Source organism: Acanthisitta chloris, unplaced genomic scaffold (assembly GCF_000695815.1).
Source record: "Acanthisitta chloris isolate BGI_N310 unplaced genomic scaffold, ASM69581v1 scaffold42886, whole genome shotgun sequence".
NCBI lineage: Eukaryota > Metazoa > Chordata > Aves > Passeriformes > Acanthisittidae > Acanthisitta > Acanthisitta chloris.
In genome coordinates, this window is record NW_008677256.1 from 5319 (window position 1) to 14148 (window position 8830).

Sequence of the window (8830 nt, forward strand, 5' to 3'; positions counted from 1 at the left end):
AAAAAAAGGAAAAAAATAGGCAATAAGCTGTTACATGTGTGCTGTTTCTCTTTTCCCATGGTAGTGCAGTTGTAACAGGAACTTCTTGGCTCTGATCTGACTTGGAAATAATGTACAGCACAGGTATAATACACACAGAGCATTTTTGGTTTGGGTAACTTAGTTTGAATATACTTTTTTTGTTTAGAAGCTATTAAGGATTGACATGGCCAAATGTGGGAGTTTGGGGTTTGTTTTACACAATGGTCTAAGTCTTTAATAAAAGAGGCCTAAAAGAGCATTTCTTTTCTGTGTATAAATGTATGTAACATCTGAAAATCCAGATTTTTATTTAAGCAGATGGAGAATCGCTGGCTGATGGCATGTTAAGATAAAATTAGATTAAATTATTGCACAAAAGGATTTGGAAGAATGGAACCTTTAAAATAGCATGTATCTTGTCTGAATAGAGTTGTGGAGACCATTTTGAAAGCAGTATTATCTTTAGCAGTTTTATCTTGTAGCTTGCTGGTTTGTCTTTGCCTTATTAATTTACTCTTAAGAGCAGGTCTGTGTAATGGGAATTTCTCTGAGCAACTGGGTGTGATCTCAATAACTGACCCTGCTCTGAGCATCAAGCTGGGCTAGACGCCACTGTCCAGCCTGGGTTATTCCATGATTCTGTGAATGTGGCTGGTGTTCCAGTTAAATGTCCCTTGCTGACTTCATTTAAGATCTGAAGTCGCATAACTGACATCTTGCTCATTTGCATCTCAGCTCAGGGATATCTTTTCATGGTATCAGCAGAGAAAATTTGCACAGTAGAGCCTAAGGTTAATGCAGCTTCTGCCTGGGCCTTTGGTATGGATGAGGACCAGGAATCCAAGGGTATATGCACAGAATCTCTTTAGCAACTGAGATTGCGTAACCTGAAAGAGCAGTGGAGATCAGTCTTGGGTTGTGCTTTCAAAAGTCATTTTAATGGGAGGCTATGGAACTGGTCCAGCTGGATTCCAGGATCCTGTTGTTGCCAGGCTATGCTGTCTGTGTACACTATACATTTGTTGGATCGAGTTGTCAGTAACTAATTCTCTTTTCCCCTCTATTTCTGCTCTGTGAACAAATTGTCCTGGGAATGCTCACAGTTGGCCTTGTTTACACCAGGTAAGACAGGTTTCCTTTTACTTTGTCTTTCATCAGCTGCTGTTGCTCAATAAAGCCCTTGGTTCTCTGGAGTATCCCCCTCTTTTCAAACACGCTTTGCTTTTCTCTCCAGGGCAATCACAACCTGCTAATGCAACTTCATGTGCAATACCTTGCAATCTGCTCTTTCAGCAACAAGAAAACTTAATTCTGTTCCACTTACCTCCCACTTTTGAGCTTCTTAAACCCTGAGTATCTCCAGTTTTGGCAGAATTACTGTAGGCAGTTCACAGTGGGTTAGTTTGCAGACCTAAGCGCCGAGTGTACTTCTCTTTTCATATGTACTATTTTACCTTCTGGTGCCACTGTAGAAAAGGTAGATGAAAGGAGGTATCTACACTAGCCCTTGACCTATGCAGGACTCTTGGCATTGTTTATTTCTTCATATTTTCCTCCAGTGCAGTTCTGAGTATGTGCACATCAGCAAGTGGATCGTACCAGAACAACAGCCAAAGTACCAACTGCACTTTGGAGAGTACTTGGTGCTTATTATGATATTTTGCTCCATGGCTTTGTGACAGATTGCTAAAGTCTCTGCCTGGCTAAAAATGAGGTTTGCATATTGTCATTTTCATGGTCTTCTATTACATTTCTTGTAATTTCCTTTCTTTTAGTGGCTAGAGACCAGGCCAAACAGACAAGTGTGTCCTGTGTGCAAAGCAGGAATTAGTCGAGATAAAGTTATTCCTCTGTATGGAAGAGGTAGCACTGGGCAGCAGGACCCCAGGTAAGAAACATAAACACAAACATTTTTGTGTGAAAACTAAAGATTAAACTTTAGGTTATAGTCTTAAGATTAAACTGTCAGAGTGGTGGATTCACAATTTGAAATACTTCGTCAAAAGCCAGACAGAACTGACATTTCTGGCAGATATTCTGGCTTTTTCAGCGCCTGGGTTTGCACACCTTATTCCTTGTTCAACTGGCAATTCATTTGAATTTGAATTGGGTAATCATCAGTTACAAGTGACGGGTTGCAGTGATTGTTATCTGACTGGAGAAGCTTATATAAAGTGTTCAAGTCCTCAGTTTTGAGCCTTTGCAATGGGACTTTGCTATTCCTAAGTGCAGCAGTAATTCAGCCCTGTGCTGCTGCAGGTCCAGGAGTTGGGAGGTCGCCTCACACACACACTGCTCCAGCTCTGCTGCAGCATGGCTCTGTGAGGCTGTGCTTTGTGGTGGTTCTGCCTTATCAGGCAGGTTATTGCAGATACTGCTGTCATGTGTCCTTGCACTTGAGCTGATGTCACAACTTCCTGCAGAGAGAAGACTCCACCACGACCCCAAGGACAGAGACCTGAACCAGAGAACAGAGGGGTAAGTGAAGAAACAAGCTTGAGCTGATCAGTTGTTCTTTTTGACAGGGGTATTTATTCATTCTGGAGGATATAATGTGTGTGAGATCCTATGTGAGGACCCTAGAGCTTACACTTCTTGCTCTCCCCAGTTGGTTGTTCATGAATCACTGATAGCTGTGGTATGGCAGAAAATTCCATTCCTATACTACTCTTTAACATCCCAAAGAATGGACTAACTTGGATCATGCTTCATGAAAACAGCTCTTGTGGCAGCACTGATAGAGTTGTTCATACTTAATCATTCTCCATGTCTAAATACAAGGAACACTTTGTGTTGAAAAATCTTTGTGGAAGTATATTTCTATCAAAATATAATTGTCATGGAAATACATAATCCATGTATGAACTTAGATTTTTGGCAGACACTTGCTTCTGTAGTTTCTATGGGATGTTACTCTACCATGGCATTACAAGGACAAGAAAGTAGCTATCTGTTGGAGACAGGTTAATGTGAAGAGAGCTCTGTGGTTTTGATGAGGAGATTACATAGAATGTATGTAAATAGCAGCTGGTGTAGATTGAGCAGCTGTGGGAGTAGGTAGTAGGACAGATCACAATGTCCTTCAGCACAGTGGCAGTGAACATGACCTGATGAAACAATTGCACATTTCCATGTAACTCAGCCTGAGGTCCTCAGAGAGGGTTTGTCTACCTCGTGCTTCATGCAAACAACTCTGCTGGGTGTGATTAAGGCACATTTCTGTATGGAATGCATTGAGAGCTCAGCTGTTCTCTTTCACTGGGGAGTTGCTGCCTTACTAAATCAGCTACCATACTTTGTTTGAACCTTTTAACTGGTGCTGCTGTAAGTCAGAGGAATCTGGTATGAAGACTTGGCAATAGTGTTGCTTCCCTCCTGTTTCCTACAAGCACTTGTACCTGCCATGCAAAGTGCTTTGCTGTCCCTCATAATTAGTGGCAAAATGCTTGAGAAGAGTCATAGTCAAGAGAGCAACTCCTCAAATCAAGGCTCAACCCAGAAATGTTTGGCTTTTATTATGAGTGACATCACCTTTGTCCACCCACTGTTGGGAGGTGCCAGACCAGGGGTTTTTCAGATTTGGTTTCTGTTCCGAGATGAGAGGACAGATTGCTGCGTTACAGAACTGTGAGCTCTCCATGGTTTTTAAATATGACACAGCTACACGGGTTCACACACAGCTGATTCTCCAGTACACACTGCTTCTGCACAGCGAGATTCTCCTCGATTCAGAAGATTATCTTTTGATTTAATGTGGTATTTTAGTCTGGATCCCATGGGGCCAATGTCATTGCATTGTAACTCTTCCTTTTTTTCTTCCTGTCTCTGTCTTGCACTCCTGGCCCAGGTGACTCTGCCACCTTAATTAGAGTCCCCCTGGTAAACTTTTTTGGTACTATTCTTTATAATGCTCTGTGCATCCCACTGGCAATTTATCACTGCACTGAGTGTTTAATTGATGCCCACGTATCACAAAAGTCAGTGTAGATTTTTTTTTTCAACTGCTTTTCTTACGTGGCTAATAGCTATTAATACACACATTGCTAAGACATTCCAAATAGAACTGGTAGTGTTGATTTTGATCTATTGGCAGATATCTACTACTTTAAGTTGAGAAACGTTACAGAAACACTTCTGTTAATTTGTGGCCTTCAAGCAAAAACTGCAGTTCCTAGTTTTCATTTTCTCACACTCTTTTGGGTTGCTCTGGCAAGTTTGCTAGTGTGTAAAATATTTTAAAACCAGGACAACTAAGGAGGTGTCTACAATAACGTGTCAGACTGAAAGTTGCCAGACAGCATGGCCCTCCTTCAGCTGCAGGAAAGCCAGTGAGAGGGAATGTCTGCACTCCCACAAAATGTTCTGAAATAGGCTTGAAATGATTGGTACCTTTTTTGTCTTCTGTTGCTCTGTTCTCTGCAGGGATTCCAGGGCTTTGGGTTTGGTGACGGTGGCTTCCAGATGTCCTTTGGAATTGGGGCATTTCCCTTTGGTATATTTGCAACAGCCTTCAACATAAACGACGGGCGACCTCCTCCAGGTACCGCATATCTCATCTTCTCCCTGGGGCCTGTCACAAAGAGGTGTTTTACAAACTCCCTTGTAACTCTCAAACAGCCTGTTAAATGGCAGATGTTCTGAGCAGTAACCAGTGCTGTCAATAGAAACACAGAATGAGGGCAAACACCCTGGAGAGAACATGGTCTATGGCTGACACATTTTGTACAAGGGCTCATACAAGCTCGTTTGTCACTTAGATGTGATTTGCTGAAGACTCTCCTCAGAGGTCAGTGGCACTGGAGAGGGACTGTGGCACTGGAGACTTCTCTCCTGTAAGTCCAATGTCTCCTCTGGTACTCCAGCAGACTCCCTCTGAAAAATAAGACAAATTGGACTAGAGTTTCTAATAATATAAAAAGGAGTCAGTATGATGGAGACCCAGATTTTGGATGTGAGAAAAAGGTTTTTTACTGTAAGGGTGATGAGACACTGGCACAGGTTGCCCAGGGATGTGGTGGCTGCCCTGACCCTGGTGGTGTTCAAGGCCAGGCTGGATGAGGCCTTGAGCAACCTGATCTCATGAGGAGGTGTCCCTGCCCAGGGCAGGGGGTTGGACTAGATGATCTGTAAGGTCCATTCCAGCCCCTAAAGTCTATGATGATTCTATGATGATGATTTTGAAAAGAGCAGGAAAGGACCATTTCCTGACAGATGGGAAGGAAACATTTAAACTGGTGCTGTGTACCACAAAATAATGACAGCAAAGATTGTTCCTTTTTCACAAATTTATCTCTGAGACAGCCATCTGTATGCCACAAGAAGTAGTTTCCCGGTGAAATGATTTCACTGGTTTTAATTAACAAAAAACAGTTGGGTTACTCCAAGTGGTGACCTTGCTGTCTAAGAATTAAGTAATCCCTAGGAAACCTCCTCCCCATCTGCACTGTAGACAAACTGAGTCTGAGTGTTTTGAACAAGAAAACCTACTGCCCAAGATTTTCTGGACTTCCTTTGTAAAAGGTTGTGCCTGGCAAATCTTCCACCCTGTCATATGGCACAGGAATTATGAGGAACAAACTCCTTCATGTCTTACCTGTGTTGCCACAGTCCTGTGCTGTGCTTGGGTTAAATTACCTCCCCTACTAACTATAGTTCAGTGACCCCTGAAAATTGGTGTGGGTGGTGACTGAGCTAGGGAGTATGTAAACATAGGCTGTTGTAACAGCCATGATTTAACCAACTCCTTTATCTGCTTTTCATCTGTGGATTCAATACAGCAGTTCCAGAAAGGCACAGCTTCAGCTTTAGAGCTCATTAGCTTGTCGTCGCTTCTCTTGGCCAAGGCTATACACACAGCTTTGACCGTTTTACCACTTCCTTGTTCAGGCAGAGGTAGTGGAGTTCCTTAGGATGTGAGCAGTGAACTTGGCTCAGCAGTGTCCCCAGAAATGCTTCAAGCAGATCTGTGTGTGCTGCAGCACTTGGAGCTGCCTGCTGCTCTTAGTCATGGGCAGGTTTACCACAAGTCCTGCTTTGGGGACCTGATACTTGTCTTCCAGTGCAGCTGGCCAAGCTGAGGGTAGGGAATAGCAAGTTTCTCACCAAGTAGATTCCTTGCATATCTTTCAGTTTATGAATAGACTATGTTCAGAATATACACAGTCCTGGAGAAGAGGAAAGAGCTGAACTGGGTTTTTTTGTTGGTTTTTTTTTTACTTCCTGTTTTCCAGCTGTTCCAGGGACTCCTCAATATGTGGATGAGCAGTTCCTTTCCCGCCTCTTCCTGTTCGTGGCACTGGTGATAATGTTCTGGCTGTTGATTGCGTAAATCTTTTCCATTATTCTATATATTCATGACCAACAAGGCCACTGAAACAGTTACAAACTGCATCCCCATCCCACTTTAAAACTCTTGGTGTTTGGTTCCGTAGCTACCTATGGGCTTCAGGAATTGGTGGTACCACAGCACAATGAGGAATCTCGCATTTTGCACCAGAGTTGGACATTAAACATTGGTTAAAAAGTGTATTTCAGCTCAGATATCTTGGACAACAGGTTCCTGCCACAAACCATGGACCTAGCATTGAGCTGTGCTCCTAAAGGGAGTGCTGCTTTGAAATCCTGTGCCAATCAGTGACACCAGGTCTGTGTAACAGTTACCCCAAGGTACACTGGGCAGGTAAGAAACGTCTGCAGTGTGACCAGTATCTCATGCTTTACAACCATGATGGATCTGCCAGAGCTGTGGGTGTTATTTAATGTCTTCATCAACATCCAGTCTTCTCCAGGAAATCATCTGCAGCACTGCTGAGACTCTTTGGGCACAGCACTTGATGCAAATGGAACCAGGCCTGGAGACTGGTTTCTTTCGCTGCTGTTATTTCTGGGCATGATGGAAAGCCCTTCCTGACTCAGCTGTTAGAAGGGATACAAACTTATGCTGCAGTTTTGTAAAGCCAGAAGGTGCTGGAGCCAGGCACTGGAGGATTCTCTGGCTGTGGAGCCGGGGGGGCTGCCGAACAGTGGGGACAGCTGCCTGCCTCACCCAGCCCAGTTCCTGGCTGACAAACAGTGTTGTCTTCCGTGGCTCTGCGCCGTGGCCTGGGGCTGCACTCGTGGATAATTCCCTCACACTCTCCTCACTGTAGCGACATTTATCTTTCCCAAGGCTTTGAGACAAGGTCATATACTCCAAATAAAATCCTATTACAGATCTGAGGTCAGCTTGTTTGGGGAGAGGAACAAAAAGCATCTTTGCATGAGTTTTGAGGCTAAACTTGATGTGCTGTAAAATTGTACAGGAGGAAAAACGAGATCCTGCCTTTGCCAGCACATGCCATAGTGGGGAACATGTGGAAGACGTTCTCTCTGCAGGTGCACACAGCTTCTCTGTGCCACAGCAGGATGGCTACAGTGCAAGAGTCTCTGCAGTATCTACCAAAGATTTTAATTTGAAGTGCTGGAGGAGACCACAAGCATTAATGTGCTGAGGGGATATCTGAGAAGATGAGCACTCTGTAGCCGTTTTGGAACCCAGTGGGTATTCAGCTTTAAAGAGTACTCCTGATGTATTTGTGTAGATTCCTTCAGGACAGCGGATACAAGAGATTTCCAAGCAAGATGAACAGTTCATATTTCTCTGACTAGACAATTCAATTTTTTTCCTCTTATTATTTTTAGATTATTTTGATTCAGGTCATTGATAGTCAGAATGATTTCCTGCAAGATGAATATTGTGACTTCCTTGGCAATAGACAGAGAACTGACAATACAAATCGACTAATAGAAAGTTTGTTTCAATAGCTTGGGGGGGGGGTTTAGTGTATGGAAGAGGTTCCTGGGCAGGACACGTTAATTGTTGTAGAAGCTTATTTATGTAATTATAAACTGTGCACTTTTAGTGTCGAGACAGAGGATGATTGAAGTTTAACTTGCCTACCTCCAAAATTCCATCTGGCAAGTATAATGTTGCAAAGCTTCTGCAGTGTTTTGCCACATCTGGTCAAATTTGTACCTGACTTGATGATAATCTGGCGGAATATATTGCTCAGTTGTTTATAGTTGAAGTGGTGCTTCAGTTTTTGTTGTACAGCACTTGTGAGGAGATGAACTTCGACACAGGGTTCTTGTCACGTGTGGAACTCTGTTCCTGGGGCCCTTTCCAGGAGAAAGGCTGTTCGTTGCATTCCTACGAGCCGCTGGCTGTCTACAGTGTGGCAGCGTCGGGTTCCTCTCCTGCGCAGCCAGCACCACCTGCTGCTGGGAAGGGAAGGTTCATGGGGTGGGATGGTTTCTACCTCTTCGTGTGGAGAAACTCGATGCTGAGGGCAGAGCTTATCCAGTGAGCATCAGAGTATCCCTGTGAAGCCTTTTTCCCATAAAGAGGACAGAGAAGTTACTGTAAGAGGTTCAAGAGGTATTGAAACGTTTAACACGCTTTAAAATACAAAATTTTAATGGTTGGATTTTTTCCATTTATGGGTGAGAGATATAAGGGATTTATATAAGGCTGCACAAACATGACTGAGAGCCCTTATTTTCTGGCGATTCACGGATTAAATAGTCGAAAAGTGTTAACGCTTGGTTCCCCCTTTACCCTGTGTGCTTTTGTATGTTCCCTGACAGCACCTGGCCCGGTCAGTGCGTTACCTTCCTTCTCACTAATTTTCACTGTTGTGAAAGTGATTTAGAATTAAAAAATGGTTTTACATTGACCGCAGTGCGCCGTCCCCTTCCTTCGCGCCTTGGGGCCGGGACGGCAGCAGCACCGCGGGGGTGGCGGAGGGTCCGAACGGGCCGGAGCGGTGCT

At 43.8% G+C, this 8830-nt stretch overlaps 1 protein-coding gene across 2 annotated transcripts in view; it reads left to right on the forward strand.

Annotated features, from left to right (window-relative positions):
• Positions 1-6549, forward strand: part of RNF185 (ring finger protein 185) — a 7214-nt gene extending 665 nt beyond the window's left edge. The window contains exons 2-6 of one of the 2 annotated variants that reach the window (XM_009076421.1): positions 1125-1143; positions 1797-1909; positions 2445-2499; positions 4444-4561; positions 6252-6549. In XM_009076421.1, the coding sequence (XP_009074669.1) occupies positions 1125-1143; positions 1797-1909; positions 2445-2499; positions 4444-4561; positions 6252-6349 (403 nt within the window). In that variant the 3' untranslated portion in view covers positions 6350-6549. The remainder of the gene's footprint in view (positions 1-1124; positions 1144-1796; positions 1910-2444; positions 2500-4443; positions 4562-6251) is intronic. The other variant, XM_009076422.1, reaches the window with a different exon arrangement.
• Positions 6550-8830: the final 2281 nt, after the last annotated feature.